The sequence below is a fragment of the Notamacropus eugenii genome, chromosome X (genome assembly GCF_028372415.1).
Source record: "Notamacropus eugenii isolate mMacEug1 chromosome X, mMacEug1.pri_v2, whole genome shotgun sequence".
NCBI classification, from domain to species: domain Eukaryota; kingdom Metazoa; phylum Chordata; class Mammalia; order Diprotodontia; family Macropodidae; genus Notamacropus; species Notamacropus eugenii.
The window spans coordinates 93,078,864-93,099,850 of NC_092879.1; the positions used below are offsets into that span (position 1 = coordinate 93,078,864).

General features: G+C 44.3%; 1 protein-coding gene and 1 long non-coding RNA gene across 5 annotated transcripts in view; one reads left to right on the plus strand and one right to left on the minus strand.

Moving 5' to 3' along the window:
* The window catches only part of IL13RA1 (interleukin 13 receptor subunit alpha 1), a 30,664-nt gene extending 10,567 nt beyond the window's left edge, over positions 1–20,097 (minus strand). The window contains exons 1-6 of one of the 3 annotated variants that reach the window (XM_072625883.1): positions 19,856–20,097; positions 14,386–14,522; positions 10,395–10,530; positions 6,161–6,281; positions 3,061–3,239; positions 2,004–2,146 (exon numbers count right to left, since the gene is read on the minus strand). In XM_072625883.1, the coding sequence (XP_072481984.1) occupies positions 2,004–2,146; positions 3,061–3,239; positions 6,161–6,281; positions 10,395–10,530; positions 14,386–14,522; positions 19,856–19,931 (792 nt within the window). In that variant the 5' untranslated portion in view covers positions 19,932–20,097. Of the gene's footprint in view, positions 1–2,003; positions 2,147–3,060; positions 3,240–6,160; positions 6,282–10,394; positions 10,531–14,368; positions 14,523–19,092 lie in introns of all 3 variants that reach the window. The other 2 variants (XM_072625884.1, XM_072625885.1) reach the window with 2 other exon arrangements.
* A 23-nt stretch (positions 20,098–20,120) lies between these two features.
* Positions 20,121–20,987, plus strand: part of LOC140515272 (uncharacterized) — a 69,604-nt gene continuing 68,737 nt past the window's right edge. The window contains exon 1 of one of the 2 annotated variants that reach the window (XR_011970924.1): positions 20,121–20,566. This is a non-coding gene — a long non-coding RNA (uncharacterized lncRNA). The remainder of the gene's footprint in view (positions 20,567–20,987) is intronic. The other variant, XR_011970923.1, reaches the window with a different exon arrangement.

Genomic DNA, 20,987 nt, shown 5'->3' on the forward strand with positions numbered 1-20,987 from the left:
GTGACTTTGTACAGGAGGGAACTGAGGCCCACAGAGTTGTTAAACAACTCAGAGGCCAGAGCAGGCCTGAGATTTAAGCCCATGTCATCCAATTCCAAATCCCACACTCTTTCCATTAGGTTATGCACTTTTGTACACTGCAAAGTACTTTAAAAAAAGGGCTTTCTTATTAGCATGGGGCTTGGTGCCCAGTAAGCACTCAAGAAATACGTGGCCAATGAATGAAAAACGGGAATATTTATCAAAGACCTATAATTTTGATAGTTGGGCTAGGTATTGTAGCTAAGACAAACAAGTAGGAGATAAAGCCCCTGTCCTAGAAACTTCCAACACATGATACAGTTGAGTCAGCACAAGGTCTAGCTTTGACTGGAAGTGAGGTAGTGGGGGGGGGGGGGTCTAAACCAGCACTTCTTAAAACTGTGGATCATGACCCCATTGGGGTCTCGAAAAATTTGGCAACAGTAAAAGGTTTCTGAATGTACAACAATCAAAAGTTAATTAAAAATCAACTATGTCATGAATCCAAGGTGTTTCTGGCAGCGCTTGCCTGAAACACATCTGGCAAGTTCACTGCAGCCTTGGTTCTGAACACACAGCATGTGCACTCTGCACTGCACATGCTCTCACGCTCACCCAGTGCCAACAAAAAGTGTCAAAACTCAAAAAGGGGTCACAAGTGATTACCAATTGACTAGACAGACAATTTCATCTCTGAAGGAAACTCCTGGTATGGAAACTCCTTCTGCACCTTCTGGGTAACTAAGTCTGAAAAAGTTGCCTGGGGCAACTTAGGTCTTCCTAACTTCAAGGCCAATCTTCTGTCTTCTATGTCAGCCTGAGGGTTGCAGGTTGTGCAAACCTGTTCTATGTAGCGTGATCTCTCAGGGCAGAACATAAAGCACCCCAAATGAATTGCAGAGGTATTCAGAGTAGATCTGAGGAAGGAACTATCAATGATGGTTAAAATAATCAGAGAAATGTTTGATTTCCTCAAACTCTCATTAAGTACAAAGAATCCCCAAGCCAGGATCCTTTGCCTTGGATTCCCCTCTAGTCCCCAGGCCCCATCTGATTTCTCTATAATGCTACAGATTGTAATGCACACTCATTATGTTTCAGCTCAGTTCCAAACAGATTTGCACATCTGCACATCTCCATCTGTGATCTCAGGCCAGCTGTCTCCCCGTCATCAGTGGTATGCTGTAAACCCTGAGATAACGCACATTTATTAAGTGCCTACTATGTGCCGGGTATCAGTCTAAGCTCCTGACAATATTATTTCATTTGATCCTCATCATGATCCTGGCAGGTTGGTGCTGTTATGATTGCCATTTTACCAGTGAGGAAGCTGAGGCAAATAGAGGTTGAAGGATTAGCCCGAGGTCATATGGTTAATGCCTGAGGTAGGATTTGAACTCAGGTCTTCCTGACTCCAGGCCCAATACTCTATTCCTTGAGTCACCAAGCTGATAGATCAAATATAAGGATTTATTATTATTTATTATCAGGATCAAATATAAGGATTTATGAAATTCCCAGCAGTACGTTCAATTCCAATACAACATTTATTAAGCACCTACTAGGTGTAAGGACTGGGGAGACAAAGCCACAGGTAGAATAACCCTCTTCCTTAGCAAGCTTCCATTCCTGAGAGAAGAGGAAGACAAATGTGCTGCCTATATTGGAGTTTGGACAAACGTTTGCTGGGTTCAGTGAGGTTACTGTCGGCAATGCTCCTGGGACACATTCATGCCCTTCTGGTAAGATTACAGCCCACTGAGGGCGACAAACAGGACCACCTTTGACTGCCTGCTCTCCCCTCTTAAACTGCTTCCCTTCCGCATTCCGAGCCCCATAACTACCTTCAGACAAGCCTTTCTGGTAATATATGCCCACAGGGCCCCAAAGCAGGGGACAGCACTGAGATTCATTTGGATTTATGTTTCTGGTTATCATTGTTTAAAAGGAAACGTGAGCTTAAAAGCGCTCAAGCAACTTACTCTGTGTAACTCTGGCTTGCTGTCAGTCACTTCCACCTGGAAAACTAAGCAGTTGCTCTCAAAGTTTTCTGAACTTTCCCATTCCACATACAGGCTGTCATTTTGGAAGGAGAGGGCTGTTATGACAGGGTGAGCGGGTTTCACTGCAATGTAGAAATGAAATCAGGAATACAGAATAACTCCAGATGTCTTTTAGGTGCATATATAAGGGCAGGGATGCCGAAAGGTCACTTTGATCCCTGCATCCCTCTTTGTACTGGGATTGTCTGAAAAACAGCACATGTGGTCCTTATCCAACCCTCCACTCCAATGTGGCAGATATGGAAGGCTGTTGAGGAGTGTCTCCCAACTGTCAAACCATCATCCTAATGACCAGCCAAAGAATGAAACTATCAGGAAACCCTGCGTTTGGTTCTTAGCCTATCCAGTTTTACAACAGTCAGCTCTGATTAAGCCTGGGTGCCTCACCAGTGGGGAGCGCATCCAGGTAAGAGAAAAAAGTCTGAAGCCATTAGTAGCCAAATAGTTTCTTTCTTTCTTTCTTTCTTTTTTTTTTTACCATTAATATTCATGAAAAGAAAAGGCTGACTTGGGCTTTGAGCCAGCATCGTGAACCAACTTGTCTGGCAGCAGCACTTCCATGTCTAAGACCTTAGGCTGCGCCATCTTTGGCTCCCATGTGGATTTTCCTTTGTGGATATTTGAGGATGAGCAGTAGGTGGAGGTTGCTTCACGGCATCTGCTCCCATGCCACTGCCTATCATTTAACTGAGGCTCCCTGTTTAAATATAATTCCCAGTACCCTGAACTTTTCCAGCTGGTGTTCAATGACATATATGCTCATTATTTAATTACGTTACAGGTAGAGATGATCCCAGGTCCATGACTGGGACTAGCATCCCCTTAATGGATCCCCACATGACAAGGATCTATCAAGGAGTGGGTCAAAGAAGTCTAGCCCACTTGTCAATGAAGGAAGCTGATTCTTATGTTAGGAATGAAACGGAGACATCTGAGCAGCAATTCTTTTCTTGGATTATTAAGAGGTATAACTTACCAGAATTTAAGAAAGTGACGTTATAGGAGGGTCTAATTGTTCCAGCTGTGTCTGTGACCATTATCTGAATTTTTTCAGAAGCTGAAACATTTCCTTTAAGCAGATCAAAAACACATCCAATGAGTTGACCTTCCATATAGTAGTTTGTACACTGAAGACCTTTTTCCAGAGTATTGTACCTATAAGGCAGAGAAATGGAGACAATCCACTCTCTAAATTGTTGAAATGAAATTTCAAAATCTAGGACAGACTGAAGTTTAGGTACATGTCTATGGAAAGCAGGATGTGCTGCAAGAAAGGCCAAGTTTATTCCTTAAGCTTGCTTTTAGAAGGAAGGAAAACAACCTCACCACAAACTATAGTAGAAAGTGAAGAGTCAAACTCTGCCCAAGGCACAGCTTTTTATTCACTCGCAAGACTTTCCAGGAATGAACATGCCCTCCCTCATTAAATAACTCTCCTCTTTCCATCTACTCTGTCCAGAGCCCATGTGTAGCTAGGGATTTACATGTTGTCTTCCCCATTAGACTGGGACACCCCTGGACTGGGAGTTCCCTCAAGGCAAGGGCTAGCCCTTAGCACAGTGCCTGGCACGAAATTGGCACTTAAGAAACGTAGCAGAAGAGAAGCCAAGTATGAGGAGCCGTGCCATGTGCTGCTCCTAAGTTCAGCCTCCAGAGCCCGGCCCTTTCCTCCTCCTTTGGCATCTATGATGTTTCACTTTCCTAGCTCTCTGCCTTCCCTTCCTCCTCTGCTAACTGTTCTTTCTCCCAGAGCAGCCTTCAAAGCCTAGTCCTGAGCCTTTGGCTCTGGAGTCACCCCTGGGAACCTCACTCCTTTAACCAACCCTCTCTGCCACTGACTCCCCCAAATCTGGCTCTTTATTCTCATCCCACATTTCCAGTTGCCTAGCAACCACTGCTCCCTGCACAGCTCTCAAGTACCTCCAACCTAACATTCTCCCTTCCCTCCCACTGGTTCTGCTTTCTCTGTCCCTGTCATCAACAGAACCACCCCCACCCTTTTCTTTCCCTTTTGAAATCCAGTCACAAAGCCCCACCCTTTCTACCCTTGAAATGTCTCTTAGATTAGCTCCCACCTCCATTCCCACTAAGATCATCCTAGTCCAGGCTGTCATCTCACCACATACCTGGATGACTCCAATAGCTTCCTCTGGTCTTCTTTATCCCATTTCGAGCTGCCAAACCACTTTTCTTAACGTTTATAACCTCAAATCCAAATTCCACTCCCTAGCTTTCAAGGTCCTCCAGAATCTGTCTCCGTAGAACCTGGTACATCTCCCACTGCTCCACAGCACACCTTCTACTATATTCAAATTCCCACTGGCCCCTTAGTTTGCCATGTCCCCTAAAACTAGCTGAGAGATGTTTAAAAAGAATTATCATCACTTCTCAATGGAATCCTCCGTTTTTTTGCCTTGGCAAAGAAGTGTCGTCAAACCCAACCAACACATTAGCCATGTGTGACAATGTATGCCTTATTCCACTCCTGTAGTCCACCATCTCTCTACCACATTTCACCATTCATCCTCCCGAATCAAGGCTCATCACTGCACTGACCTGACGTATTTTGTCTTTTAGTGTTGTTTTTCTCTTCTTTCCATTTCCAAATATGGAGAGACACGCAAAATAAAAAGAAGGAGGTACAACCAGAAAACTAGTCCCCACATTGGCTAGGACTACATAAGGACAAAAACTATACATACATACATACATACATACACACATATAGGTATAGGTGTGTATATATGTACATACACACATATATCTACATAATATATACACTGGTTGTTGTCATTCATTCTCAAAGAGGACCAAAATGACATCCCTATGCTGGAGTCAAGCCACAGTGTGTCTGACTGTGGCTGATCAGCTCAATATGAGCTCGAAATACTCTGCCACAGGTTGGGCACGATAATCCACATGAACATTTGGGGTGGATTCTCTAAATTTGAGCATCTCGTGTTTCTTTAGAAATACAAATAGAGTGTTATGAAGAAAGACTAGGGAACAAAGTATGGCCGATTGTTGTCATCACTGGTTTGGTAAAATACATTTTGAATTAGAGTTCTGGTTATATGGTCATATTGGTTTAGAGGGACTCTTTTCCTTCATTTTAGAGAAATGAGGTGCTCAATGTACAAATGTTAGACAGCATTTGAACATTTCCAACCTTCCCAGGATAATAAATGCTGTTAGAATCTCCCTAGATTCACTGGCCTGGAGAGTCTGCACTTGGCAGAGTTGTTTCAGCAATAGATCAGCTCCACAGAAATCCAGGACATCCCTGTGTCCTCTAGGTTGATGCCACTTTTTTAATGGGGAAGGGGGAGGAGAGGCCGTTACTAACCCCCTCTCTTTTTCCTGTTCCCCAAACAAGGTAGGGAAGTGTAGCAAAGCACTTTCTGTCCCTTTTCCTTCTGGTGTGACTGGCACAGGCTAAGGGAGGGTTCACTCATCAAATGGTAGTTTCACAAGTAGGGGCCAGAGGTATGGAGCCCACAAAGAGGCAGGGAAGCAGGAACCAATGCCAGCCTCTGAATCTCTTTGTCAAATGTCCAATAGTAGCTTTCAGAAATAGCAGAGAGGACAGAGTGGGCATGGACTTTACTCACAAGCTCTGTGGCAGAGACAATGAAAATAAAATGTAATGAAATCAATGAAAACCAAAGCTGAGGGACTAAGCCATCAATGGCAGTTTGAACATTTATTCAATAAAATCCACTATCTTCTTCCAATTTAGCAACAGGTGGACAAATCACAGAATTGGGGGCCACAGAGAGGTTGGGTAGAGCTCTTTGGATAAATGAAGGAGCTCAGCTATCAGGAGCCCCCATGAGATGAATCTTCCATTGAGGCTGACCTAACTATTCTCTCAAGCTTTACATCCACTCAAAATCACCTTTGGAGAGTGTGAGTGTGTGTGTGTGTGTGTGTGTGTGTGTGTGTGTGTGTGTGTGTGTGTGTGTGTGTGTGTGTGTGTGTGTATGTGTGCACACCCCTACTGTTGGGGCAGGCCCCCAGTTCACAGACACGTGTACAGCCCTGTCATTTCCCCAGCACTGCCAAGCCCCACCTACCAATAGTACAGAGCATAGTTTGTGTCAGGAGGTGTCCTCTTTCCAGGGAGCCATGTACAATTCATTTGGCTCAGGTCGTACCAAATGCACTGCAGACTTGTTACAGCAGACTCTGGATCACCTGGAAAACCAGAGGCCAGGGCAGTTTAGAACCAATTCTAACCCTCACCCCTTCTCCCCTAAGGAAGAAGAACCGATTCACTTCTGCCTCCCCATCATCTTCCATGCACCCACCCGTCATTTCTCAGGTACCTCACCACCTTTCCTCATAAAATGAAAAGGCTCTTTATTAGAGCTGGTGGGAAAATCAAAGGAGAAGAAATACGTAAAGCACTTTGCAAGCCTGAAAACCCCCATAGAAATGTTACCTCTTATTATTTCTTCTTATTAATTAGTGTTCTGTACTCAGACCCAAGGGTAAACGTCAATAACCAGAGGTCAGCCTCAGTTCCAGTCACAAGTAGCTTGTCTCGTCTGCCCTCTTCCTCCTTTTCTGTACCTCCTGACTTTACCCAGCTTAGGTGGCCCACCAGGGTCACAGACTCTTCTTCCATTCCTACTCACAACAGTCTTCCAGTACTCCAGTGGAGGAGAGTCTGAAAGTTTAGCGCAGCATTTCCAGTGTCTTAAAAGTCCTCTACTCATAAGAGAGGAGGCCCACTTCAGGAACCAGCTGACCCAAGGACTCCCTGATCCCCAGCTTAGCCATTGCAGGGCTCTCAGTCTCCATCTCTTGTTTTAATGCCATAGCAGAAAATATTTCCTCGATGTGATGGTTTTTGTACCTGCAAGCTGAGGCCCTTGCTCTCTACCTACTTTTCAGCTTGCTGGTTGCCATATTTCCTATTCATGTGTTTGCAGTGCTGACTACTACTAATGGGTTAACTGGTTGAGCTGGTGGTTTTCTCAACATTTTAACAGGAGCCTTCTAGAAACAATGGCTTAAGCCAAAAGAATGACAATAAGGACTAAAATTTCAGGCCTGGTGGGGTTGATTTCGTGTGTGTGTGTGTGTGTGTGCGTGTGTGTGTGACAGATGGTCCTTGGGACTCCCCTCAAATCACACCGCTCAGTTACCTTCTTGATATTGGCTCCTTCTCCACAATGTTCTCTCTTGGTCTCTTTCCCTCTTCCTCCCTTTCCCTCTCAGTCCTTCCTCCCCTCCCCCCCTCTATTTTCACTGTTAACAATAAAACTAACACAAGTAGAATCTGTCACCTCACACTGGGAGATAATCTGCAATAAGAAAAGGGGAGAAATACTTAGGCACTGTAAAAGCTGTAACATGCTGTTTTCTTGATTAAACAAGAGAAGTGGGAAGCTTTTTTTTTTCCCTCTCACCCTGACTACATCTTTATAGAACCCCAACTGGCTCGGAGAAAATGAGATTCATTTGAATTTGTTAAGCAAAGACTGGCTAATAGCAGAAGGGTTGGAAGTGCCCTAGGTCGCAAGAGATGCCTTCCAGCTCTAGGATCCTGGAAATTTCTGATGAATTATTGGGAGATCAGGAACTTAGGAAGCAGTCCTAAAATCCTGTTTCTAGATGGCCATTTCATTGGCAGGGTTTCTGCTCATTCAAGTCTCCCACTTTGCTAAATATAAGATGATCTCACTGCACTGAAAATATCCTATTGAGCTCTGAAAATCCTTCATAACCTGATTCCTTCTGACTTTTCCAGTCTGCTTATACCTCACTCCCCTCCATATTCTCTGATCCAAATGACACTGGCCCCAGGATGCAACTCCAGCATTTTTCTGTCTCCCATACCTGAAACGCTCTTTTGCCTCCTGGCTTCCTTCAAGTCTCTGCTCAACTCCCATTTTCTAGAAGTTTTTCCCAGTTCTCCTTCCTTCTGAGATGACCCTCAACTGATCCCATATGTATCTCTTGTTTGTACAATGCCTCCCCCATTAAAATGGGAGCTCCATGAGGGCAGGGCCTGGTTTTCCCTCACTTAATAAGGGCCTACTCTGCGCCTGGCACTGTGCTAAATGCTGCTGGATTGACTCCAAAGTCTGCCTCTTCTTTGCCCTCTTGCATCATGCTTATCTGTGTACATGTTCTCCCACAGTCCCCAGGGGAATCCAACTTCCTTAAAAAAGGGATTGTCATTTTCAGGGTTTAGCGCAGTGCCTGGCCTATAGCAAGAGCTTGATAAATGTCCATTGACTTGAATGGCGTCTGGCCCACTAGCCCACCACAGGCCCTCAAGGTGCTGGCAGTAGAATCCCTTGAGTCAAGTCAAAGTGTTAAAATGCAAACCTACAAGAAGCCATTTTCACCCATTAACATAACAGCATCAACTAATGTGTGGGATTGGGTTAGAAAGGCCTTGAATTAAGCCTTGTAAGCTACCCTAACTATGACCAAAGGCCATTTACCTCCGAGAGGCTTTTGAGAGAGCACCCAGTCCAGTCTCTTCCTTTGTTAGCTCAGAGCTGGAGGGGGCCTCCGAGATCATGTGGTCCAACTGCCTCCGTTTAAAAATGAGGAAATTCAAGTCAGGAAGATGATATGTCCAATCCAAGGTTCCGTAGCTACTGAGAGCTTGTGTCCAAACTGTCTCATTTAATGGTTGGACATTAAACAAAGGTGGGGGATGGTATAGAGCTAGCCGAAGTTGGGGTAATGAGGCAAGAGAGACTAGAGACAAGAAGCAGCATAAGAGATGTGAAGGCAACGTGGTATGGTGGTGGGAGGGAGAAGTCCAAGGTAAGCAGGGAGTGCTAAAAATCAATTTCACCTATTTAATAAAGTTTACCCTAAACCAGAGTGGGGAGAGATGAGCCAGAGAAGCCTGGACAATATGCATTTATTGTCTTTACTAAGATTCATAGCTTCATAAAATGTCAGAGTTGGAAAGAACCTCAGAAACCAGTAGGTCTGAAGCAGACCTGAATAAGCTTGTCCTCTAACGTACCTAAGGGGTCATCCGGTCTGCCATTGAAGATCTCCAGTGAGAAGGAGCCTACTCCTACCCGAGGAAGCCACTCTACTCTGGGACAGCTCAGATGAGTAAGATTTTCTTTACTCTCTGACATGATTTACCCACTGAGCCAGTTGTACCTTCTAAGGCCAAATAAAACCCACCAAATCCCAGTTTCTGGAAGACAGTCTTGCAAATACTTGAAGACAGGTATCATGTCTCCCTAAGCCTTCTCAGCTAAAACTCAAACAGCCCAGGTCCTTCTAAGCCTTACATAGCCCAACCTTTAAATGGAATGCTAATGAGTCTTTTCCAGGTTGTCCTCCCTGATGTGCTCAAACCCATCAGATTCCTTTCTAAGCTGTGGAGGCCAGAGCTGAACAGGACAGTCTAGATGGGGTCCGACTAGGGCAGAGAACAGAGTGATTGTCACCTCCATCATTCCAGACACTACACTTCTCTTAATGGAGTCTGAGGTGATATTAACTTTTTTGGCTGCTAGGTCATGTTATTGACTCATACTGAGTTTGAAGGGACCCAAAGGGCCATCACATCCAACCCAAGTAAGCTGGGGAAAGATTGTGATCAGTGAATGTCAGGATCACGAGTTTGGACTTTATCCTGTAGGCACTAGGGAGCTCCAGAAAGCTTCTGAGTAGAGAAATGAGGTGACTAGAATTGAGTACTTAGAAGATTATTCTAGCACTTTATGGAATGGAAAAAGGAGTAACTGAAGGCAGGAAGACCTGTTAAAAGAAGTGATACACCTCTCCGTCTACTATCTTCCCTCCTCCACTGCCCAATTTAAAAATCCCCCTCACTTGACCCCACTGCCCCCTCCATACCTGCTGGATTTTTTCTAGTGTTTCTTTCAAAGGCCAAACTTCTTGTAAAAGTGTCTGTCTCCAAATGGAGACACTTGCCGTCTCCATTTCTTCATCACTCATTCATTCCTCGAATCTCACATCTCTCTACTGAAACTCATCTCTCTAAGGTCATCATTGGCAAGCCAGTCTCCAAATCCAGTGACTTTTCCTCTGCCCTCACCCTCCATGAGCTGTCTCTGCAGCAGTCAGCCACTGCTGGCCCCAAATTCCCAAGGAGGCCCTTTACCGCTTTGCTTGACTTGCGCATATCCTCCCTCCTCCATCTCCACCTGCCCCTTTTCTGACCCCTCCTACTTCCTGAACTGTAAGTCTTGGCCCTTGGCTCTCTGCCTCTTCTCTCTCAGGCACTGGGCCATTGCCAGGTTTCCAAGCTGGAAGGGACTCACTGGATTAGCCCCATTTGATAGATAATTTTACCTTCCGGGGGCACAGTGCACATCTCTACAGCATCGCTAGGATTTGTACTCGTCACACTGCACTTTGTTCTCACTTGGAGGCAAATTCTTTCATTTAAGGCTACTTCTTCAATCCGAAAATTGTTTAAACTGATCATCTAAGATTAAAAACCAAAAAAAACAAAAACAAAAACAAAACATGATTATATCCTTCGAAGAGAATACAAGTGAGAAAACAATGCCCAAGAGGAGATGCAAACTGAATTTCACTCCTGGGGCCCCGACCTATGATTGTATTGCCTCCACCAAAACAGATGAGAAATTGCTTTTCAACTTGGAGTCTTAGGGGACTTCCCAGGCAGTGAGAGGTGTTACAACTTGTCCAGGGTCACACAGCCTGTTGCTTTAATATACTTCAAGGATATATGAAAGATCCATTATAAATACATAATATTTGAAGAAAAACATACAACGCAGTGCATAAAGACGTTAGGAAATATCAAGGATAGGTTATTTCTAAGTATTTTCAACCTTAGGTCTAGAATTAAAGTGCTTTAAAGTTTTGGTTGTAAATCGATACTTTCTATCCCTCAACCCAGCCCATCGTCTGTAACAACGTAATGACCGTATCAATAGTACCACCTGCACGCTCCATCTCTGGGCTCCAATAGCTGTCTTTCTCCCGACTTTTAAGAGGGACCGCAGAGCCCCATCTTCTCTTTGGAAAGATGTCTTCTCTTTCACAATGGAAATGAGAAGATTAGGCTCTTATCATGGAGTTAACATCCAGGACCACATAAGCTTCCGTCACTGAACTTAAAAGCCAAGACGGTAGCCACTATGTAACCAAATTCAGGCTAACCTTTGGAATAAATGGTTTATAGTATGCTGTCTCCCAGGTCCAAAATATCAACCTTCCGTCAAGGAGGACTATCATATCACTGTTGTAGTGTCACTGTTCTGAGTGATGTTTTCAGTTCCTTGGGTATCCCTGGTCTACCTCAAACCCCACAGAGGGCAGCCAAGAGCCTCCAGGAGACCCTTCTCACAACAGTGTAGAATACTGAGCCTTTTGCTCGGCAAGCCACAGAAGGGCACTAATTAATATTTCTCCTTGGTAATTTCCTTTTTTAAAAAGTTTTTTTTGGTTACATTGTAGGTTCCAAACTGTCCCTCCCTCCCTCCACACCCCACACTAGAGAAGGCCACCATTTGACACAGATACATGTACATACACATTATGTATGCATATATGTAAAACCATACTATGCATGCTTCTATTTATAAGTCCTTTCTCAGCAGGTGGATAGCATATTCCTTCCTAGGTCCTTTGTAGTTAATTTGAATATTCATAATACTCAGAGTAACTTGGTTGTTCACAGTTATTCTTTGAACAAAGCTGCTGCCACGGTCTACAACATTCTCTTGCTTCTGCTCATTTTATTCTCCGTTATTTCATGCAAGTCTTTCCAGGTTTTTCTAAAATCAACCTGCTCATCATTTCTTCCAGAACAGTAGTATTTCATCACAATCATATACCCCAACTTGTTTAGCCATTCCCCAGTTGATGGTTATTTCCTCAATTTCCAGTTCTTTACCACCACAAAGAGAACTGCTACAAATATTTTAGAACATATCGGTTCTTTTCTCTCTTTCTTGATCACCCTTAGGAAACAGAACTAATAGTGGCATTTCTGGGCCAAAGGGTATACACAGTTTTATACCTATTTGGGCATAATTCCAGATTGCTTCCAAAATGGCTGGATCAGTTCACAGTTCCACCAACAATGTATTAGTGTCCCAACTTTTCCACATCCCCTGCAACATTGGTCATTTCCCCTTCTTTCATTTTAGCCAATCTGATAGGTGTGAAATATCTCAAAGTAGTTTTAATTTGCATTTTTCTAATCAATAGTGTTTTAGAGCATTTTTTCATTTGACTATAGATAGTTTTGGTTCCTTCTGCCTGTTCATATCCTTTGACCACTTATCAACTGGGGAATGACTCATAGTCTTATAAATTTGACAAAATTCTACATATATTTGAGATATGAAACTGTCTATAATATTTTACCCCTCCCCCCAATTTTTTTTGCTTTCCTTCTAATCTTGGCTATAATGGTTTTAGTTGTACTAACCGTTTTTAATTTAATGTAATCAAAATTATCCACTTTACATCTCACAATGCTCTATATCTCTTGTTTATTTATAAATTCTTCTCCTATCCGTAAGTCTGATAGGTAATACGTTCCATGCTCTTCTAATTTTCTCCTATCTCCCTCTATATCTAGGTCATATATCCATTTTGACCTTATCTTGGGAAATGGTGTAAAATATGTCTGCCAGACTCCTTTCCAGTTTTCCCAGCAACTTTTACCAAATAGTAAATTCTTATCCCAAAAGCTTAAATCTTTGTATTTGTCAACCACAAGGTTACTATAATCATTTACTACTGCGTATTGTATGTCTACGCTGATCCACCTATCTGTTTCTTAGCCAGTACCAGATACTTTTAATAATCACCACCTCATAATCCTGTTTAAGATCTGGGGACTGCAAAACCGCCTTCCCTTGCATTTTTTTTTCATTAATTCCTTTGATTCTTGACCTTTGGTTCTTTCAAATGAATTTTATTTTGTTTTCTTCAATAACATAATTTTTTGGTAATTTAATTGGGATGGTATTGAATAAGTACATTAGTTTAGGTAGAACTGTCAATTTTTCTACTGATTCTGCCCACTTGTGAACAATTAATATTTTTCCAAAGATTGAAATTTGACTTCATATAAAAAGCATTTTATAATTATGTTCCAATAGTTCCTGGGTTTGTCTTGGCATGGATATTCTTCCAGGTATCTTATGTTATCTGCAGTTATTTTAAATGAGGTATCTCTTACCATCTCTTCTTGTAGGCTTTTGTTGGTGATATACAGAAATACTGATGCATGAGGGAGATTTGTTTTATATTCTGCTACTTTGCTAAAATTACTATTTCAGTTTTTAGTAATTTATTTTATTTGTTTTGACTTTTAGTCTAAATTTAGTGAACACCCTGCCCCCCTAAAAAAAAGAACATTTCTATATAGAAAGTATGATAGGAAAAAGCTATATGGGAAACCAGGAATCTCTTATCACATACAGTTTGCTTTCTCAGTAATCTCTTAAGTTCAGAAACCTAAAGCTCTGTTCTGTAGACATTAAGGGCAACAATAGGAAACAGAAATATAATCTCTTGTGGTGGAAGGTCTAGGGCAGTGGCAGCTTAGGGAAGAGAAACTGGTTGGATCAGATAAGTTAACGTAATAGGCCAGGAATGATTCAGACCAACCTGGTGAAAACCAGGTCCCTTACCAGGTTGGCTGTTGGGTGATGAGTTTTGGGGGCACAGACCCTCAGAAAGGCTGTTTACTGAGTTACTGAAGTATTGTTATTGGCGTAAGTGGAAGCAGTATATACGTTGTCATACTCATCCTTGCAATATTGAAGTGTAATGAAAACTTCACTTAAATTCTAAGAGAGAGGTTCAAAGTTGCCCTATTGATTGTGCAAGTTAAGCCAGCTTTTCATTAGCAGCAACTGACTTTTGCTTGCATTCATTCTAACTAGTTGTGTGGCAAGAACCTATCTAGTGGGAACTGCTGATTATATTAAATGATGTGAAAGGCGTGAAATCTCTCTGAACAATTATAAAGGCACCGTGCACTTGGATGATTGCTGATGGGAATGAAAGGTGTTGAAAAGCCAAGTGCATTCCATATCTGTCCCATAAATACTTATTGTAAGCTTGTGAAACAAAAATACATGGGATTTCTCACCTGGATCTTCTGCAAATTTTGAAGATATTCCATTTTCTCAATATTTTTGTTTGAATTGTAACTTGAAGATGCCCAAAGAGAAATCCCAAACCAATGGGAGATGGTAATTTACCCAACCTTTCGGCAGAATTCTTGATTCCGATTTTGCATTACCAATGCAATGAATAGCAAGAAAACTTACCCTTGAATGAAACGTACCTTGTCCTCCCCCAAATGACTATCATACCACAGCTTACATGTTGCATTGACACCTTCAGGAGGACTCCACTGCCAATGGACTGTACAGAGGTTCTTCACGGAAATGCTGAAATTGGTCACGGGTGGGGGATGGGCTTCTGTTCAAACCAAGCATAAGAAAAGTCTTCTGTTATGTTTTCCTTAGTATTATCGATGCCTCATTGAATCTTTTCATTTGTATGTAACGTATTGAAAATATAGACCACAGCTGAGCTTGGGGCGTCAGCTTCTTCTATCTGGAGTCTACTCAGACCTCAGTTTTCAACAGCCACATTGAGAGGCAGGGTATTACAGGCAGCTAGGTGGCACCACAGTGCACACAGTGCTGAATCTGGAGTCAGGAAGAATTCAAACCTGGCCTCACACACTTCCTAGCTGTATGACTCTGGGCAAGTCACTTAACCTCTGTCGGTCTGAGTTTCCTCAGTGGTAAGATGGAAATAATAATATCACCAACCTTCCAGGGTTATTGTGAAGATCGAATGAAATAACTCTTTGGACAGCACTTGTACAAAGTGTACTTTGTATAGCTTGGAACAAATGAGGGGCTTAATAAACACTTATTTCCTTCTTCCTTCCCTACTATCTTAAGGCTATCTTGGTGAAACTTGAGAAGCCTTTTCCAATTTTTTTAGTAAGTCTTTCCTAATGACCTAATAGCTTGTGCACATGTAGCTTTGGATAACCCCAGGAAATGGAGAAAGTACTTTGTGCCCCTTCCAGCATTCCAGGAAAAGGAATAGTCTGCTTCAGCCATGGGTGGCTCACTTCTCTACTCTCTAATGATATGATTTTGGTAGACCCTTCATCGAGGGAGGTATCACCCAATCTCATGGGTTTTTTTTTTCAGACTTGTGACCGTTCTGACAAGGGTTTCTACACTTTCTTTTTCATTTTTCCTCCTAACTTTTTACATCATGCATTTACATCAATTCTAACATCAAGTGCTTGCAACTTACAACTATATTCCCTGTGCAAGAGCCACAAAGAAGAAATTCTAGCTGCTGTCCATGGGGAATGGAGGCCAAGCTTATGGGGGGCCAGGGAGGGGCTACCAGGGAAGGCTTCACCAAGAAGACAGCAGCTTAGCTGAGTCTTAAGGGGAAAGCAGGATTTCCATGGGTAGAGGCTGAGTCATTGAGGTGGGTGTCCATTTTAAGCACAGGTAACAGACAGGGATGTGAAATGGTAGAAAAGGGCAGGAGGCAGAGAGTAGTCCAGTTGGGTTGGAATGTGGAATATATGAAAGGATTTAAGAGAGGCTTGAAGGGAAGGTTGGAATCAGGTTGTGTAGGGACTTCAATGCTAGGATCAAAAGGTTATACTTTCTTCTGTAACAGGCCCTGGACAAGTTTTGAAGAGTGGAGTGACAGGATTGGGGTGGGGCATTACAAAGTGAAGGGGAGCTCCTGGACACAGGAAGGCCAGTTAGGAGGCTATTACAGGAGTCTCGATGTCAAAGAGAGGACAGGGTCAAAGGTGATTCCAAGTGCTTGAGTCTGGGTGATTGGGAGGACGATGGTACCATCATAACGAGCTGCTAGACAGAGGGAAGATTTTTAGAGGTGATAAATTTTGGTCATGTGGAGTATGAGATGCCAAGGGGGCTACCCATGATGCTATGGCCAACAGGCAGGTAGACACTGAGGACTGGAGCTCTGAGGAAAGGTCAGGCAGAAACACAAATTCAGATGTTAACCTATTGAAGCCATTGCAACAGATAAAATATAAAAGAAGAAAAGATCTATAGAGAGAAGAATTATTGGAACAAAAACTTAGTAGAGGATGAGAAGCCAGCAAAAGAGTCATAGGAAAGGAACTGTCAGAGAAGCATCTCAGGGTAGGATGGAGGATCAAATGAGAAGAATCACAGGAAGGTGGCCTTCGACACTACTGAGTACAACATCATTTCAGAGAAGGAAACTGAGGCTCAGAGACTTGAAGTGACTCCCCAGGGTCACACAATTACTGAGTAAGGCTCTGAGGCAGAATTTGAACCCAGGTCTTCCTGATTCTACGTCCAATGTTCTTTCTGCTACAATTTACACACACACACACACACACACACACACACACACACACACACACACAACCCATGTACAGAGAATTGTGCTAGATTGGGGGTGGGAGAGATATAAAATGTAGTTAAGATACAGTCCCCTGGCTTAATTAGGCTTACAGTATACATAGATAAATATGATACGAAATAATTCTGTACTAACACAACTGTGTAATTCACTATATTAGAGAGAGGCAAATTAACATATTTTGTGAGGTAAATTGGGGACTGAAACGGGAAGAAAAAGAAGAGCAGAGAGATGCAATCAGGAGTCAGACTGAAAGGGTCAGAAGAATGAGCAGAGAAAACTCCTTTTGGACTAAAATCATAGGGATCTCAGAGGCTACCTAGGTCAGCTCCCTCATTTTACAGATGAAGAAACCGGGGGCCAGGGAGGTCAATGCGGTAGTGAGTATCAGAAGAATCTGAACGCAAGTCCTCTGACACTGTACCTGAGTATCTTTAAAAAACCTTGGTCTTACATACTCTTCCCCTCCCCCAAGCATCCAGATTTATAATTCCAGTCTAAGTGTTAAAAGTCAAGGTTTTACCTCTGTAAATCTGATAGAAAAATGTCTATTCTTGATATTCACTTCAGTTTTCAATGACACTGAAATCTTTCAACTTCTCTAAGGACTAAAGAATTGCAATTCGGCCCAAAAAAATGTTCTTCAGTAGCAATGATTTGTGGTCTGGATGCCTTGACTGACCTCAAAGGATCATAGAGAGCTAAAAGGGACATTAGCGGCTAATGAAAAGAATCCCCTCATTTTAGAGACCAGGAGCAGAAGCTCAGAGAGTAAAAGGGACTTGTTCAGGGTCACCCAGCTAACAAGTGTTGAAGGCAGGATTCAAACTCAGATCTTCCCGGTGACAGGGACCAATGCTCTTTTGACTACATCATGTTGCCTCTCAAAGCACTAAGAAAAACCCAAACTTCAGGTTTCAAGTTTAGAGAAGGAAAAATAATTCCTTATTTAGTCTATAATATTACAAATGGCCAAACTATTTTTGAGATTCTGAAGAGTTTACAAAGCTTTCCTACAAAATCCCAGGTTTTAGTCTCTCCTATATGAACACTGATAGAATGGGGTGGGTTCTGGGAAGAGATAAAACCTTGGCATTATGTTGTCACCTTACAGAGACAGGGTGTAGTGTTTGCTGGGCTTGGAGTTCATATGAGCTGATATTTGCTGAGTGTATGACCAAATCTCTTTGAGCTTCAGTTTCCTCATCTGTAAAAAGAGGATACTCTTCTGTATACTGCTTACCTCTCAGGGCTTTTCGGAGAAAAGTGTTTTGTAAAAAGCTCTATATAAATGTGAAGAATTATTACAACCTTTGATTCATTTCTCTCTATCCTTCAGTCAATAACTAAGACCTGTCCATTTTTCATTGAAACATGTCTTGTATTTATATCTTCCTCTCCATTTATACATCTGATAAAATATTAAGTCCTTTCTATACACAAAGCATCAAGACAGTCACTAAGAGATACAAAAATGCGTAAGACGTGGCCTCTGCTAGCAGGTTTGCAACCTATCATTGCAGGACAATTTACACATGTGAATTAATTACATATTTCTAGATGCCAGTCTTTTCCTCATCTAATTCATCCCACATAAAAAAAAATCTTCCTTAGATGTTATTTTCATCCTATCACCCCCTACCTACCAAAAGCTCTTCATGGTTCCTTGCTGCCTACATCAAGTTGAATTTGTTCTTCCTACCTGCTTAACATCTTCTTTTCCCTCATGCTCTGCTCTGGTCAGATCAGTCTCCTCAAAGTGCACACATTAGGCTCATTTCTCCCTCCCTCCCTCTTTCCTTCATCCAAAAAACACTCCCTTGCTTCCATCTTTTAGAGTCCATTCATCTTTCAAGGCCTGGTTCAAGTTCCTGTTCCTCTGTGAAGCTTTCTGTGGTTACTTCAAGCTTCATCAATTGCTTTTTACTGGAAACTACATTATTGGCTTCTTGTCAAAAAAAAAAAATTCCAGCAGAAAACAAAAAATACCAAGGCAGCTAGGCAGTGTACTTACAGAGTTCAAATCTGACCTAAAACAGTTACTAGCTGAGTGGCCCTGGGTAAGGTAGTTCACCGTGTTTGCCTCAGTTTCCTCATCTGTAAAATGGGCTGGAGAAGGCAATGGCAAACCACTTCAGCATCTTTGCCAAGAAAATCCTAAACAGGGTCAGGAAGAGCAGGACACAACTAAAAAATGACACAAGAAAGAAGCCCCAAATAACTCAACCTATGAACCACTTTGCCTGATTTTGCTGCCAGAGGCCTTCCCTACCTTCTAGCCTCAGCCCTGCCCAAGTCCCTCCACCTCCCAGTCTGGAAACCTAATCATCATTTATATCATTCTTCTGTGTTCCAAACCACCAATTACAAATCAATTTTTGGAACCCAGCAGATTTGTAAGACAAGACGATCCTCGGTCCTGGGGGGTGCTTGTGTTTAGGTGGTAGCTCTGTATAGTGAAACAAAATCACTCAGTTAAGAAACCTGACTTGTAGCACCCACTCAGCTTCATGACTGATGGCAAGTGACTTCATCACCCTATAGGCCAATGGAGAGAGCTGTGGGTCTGGTTTTTGAGTACCTGAGTTTGAATCTTAGCTGTTAGTAGGCACTGGGGCGAGTCTCTTCCCCTCTCTAGGCTTCTAGCTTCCTTCCTCGTAAAATGTGGGAGTCCGGCCTGGATATTCCCTAAAGTTCGTCTAAGACTCCAAATCATGTGATTTTCTGAATCTTTTCTTCCCAGTTCTCGAGATTGCCAAGCGCCGAGCGTATATATAATAGTTAACCAACAGACTTCCAAGCCCGGGAGCCAATGTCCAAAAGAGAATTTCAATTGTTTTGAAAGTTGGTGATAACCGAGAGGTGCTTTTCCCTTGATTCTTAAACCGTCAGCAACGCAAAGCCCAGGCAATAGCAAAAGACCAAAGGGAAATTGTGAAAGGCTTTCATTCCCTTTCAGCGTCCGTCCGTCCGTCCGTCCGTCCGTCCGGGAACCAAACTGGCCTCCTGCCTGCGGGCTGCCCTCGACGACCCGGGCGGGGGTAGGGGGCCAGGCGGCCGCCCGCGCGGCTCAGCAGACCGGTTAGGAGAGCAGGCGGCCGGTGGTCGCTGCTCTCTTCCCCCCATCCCAGCGCCGCCCCCTCGAGACTGTTCCTCTCCCCCCCAGCCGCCGCCAAACTTCCCGGCTTTCAGCCGGCTTCAGATCCTGGGAAGGGTAGCGGGAAAGGCCGGGCTTCCCCGGCCACAAGTAGAGGCAAGTCCCCCCTCGGGGCTCGGACGGAGTGTGCCTCCCGAGGGGGCCCGGGGCCCGGCAGCTCCCCCCCTTCCCCCGGAGCCGCACTCACCCGCCGCGATCTCGGGGGCGGCGGCGCCACGCGCCGCGGCGGCCCACAGCAGCCAGAGGATCGCCAGGCCCTCCATGCAGCCCCTGGCTCAGCAGACTGGCCGGCCGTGGCCCAAGTTCAAGGGCGGCGGCGGAGAAGGGCGGGGGTGGGGGAGGAGGCGCCCGCCTCTGGGCTTCCAGAGCCACTTCCCGACTCCAGCGCTCGGGCGCAGCCCGGGAGAAGGGGGCGGGGCCAGACGGGAAGAGCCGCTCCGGGCCGGCCCCCTCGCCCCAGGTAACCCTGGGGGGCGGGGCCCTGGCTGAGCCCCGCCCCTCCGGCACCTGGTCTCCTTCTCGCCCCGCCCCCGCCCCTTCCTCCGGCGCACCTTTCGGAAGCCACGAAATCCCGGCCTCTCTTCAGTTCTCGTCTGGCCAAGCCGGGGCGGGGCTCCGGCTGTCGGCTGGGCGCTAAGGCTGCCCGCGCCTGTCCGCCCTCCGGCCCTCGCTCGAGGGCGCGCGCGGTGGCTTCTGGGGTCATGGCACGTGGATTGCGGGGCCGAAGGTGCGAGAACCCGCGAGTTTGAGCGGAGGCCGGAGCTTGCAGCCTGTGTGAGGCCTGGAACCCGGCAGACAAACCCAGGCGTCCCGGGAGAGGGCCTGGAGACGGCGAGCCAAGGCCACCGAGGCCGGGACGAGGATTTGCAGTTTCCCATCCCTGCCACGTTACTACTTGGTGAGTGCCCTTCAGCCAGGCCTCAATTTCCTTATCTGTAAAAGGAGAGAGTTGGACTTAGTGACTTCTGAGAAGCTCCAAATTCTGTGCTTTTGTGAAAACATAGCCTCCTTGTGAGTACATCAAATGCTTTCTTAACTAGCTAAATGCAAAGTATTTAAATATTGGCAGTTATCAGCATCAACGCTGGCATTTTTAGAAAGGCAATACTTTCAATTGACGGGTCAGCTCGGTGGCACAGTGGATAGAGCGCCAGACCTGGAGTCAGAAAATTGTTGTTATTGCTGTTAGGTCATTTTTCAGTAGTGTCAGGGAAGACCTGAGTTCAAAATCCAGCCTCAGACACTTATTAGCTGTGTGATCCTGATGTGGTTTGGGAGGGGGGATTCGGGGACCCCTCGAGGACCAGAGTACTGGGTAG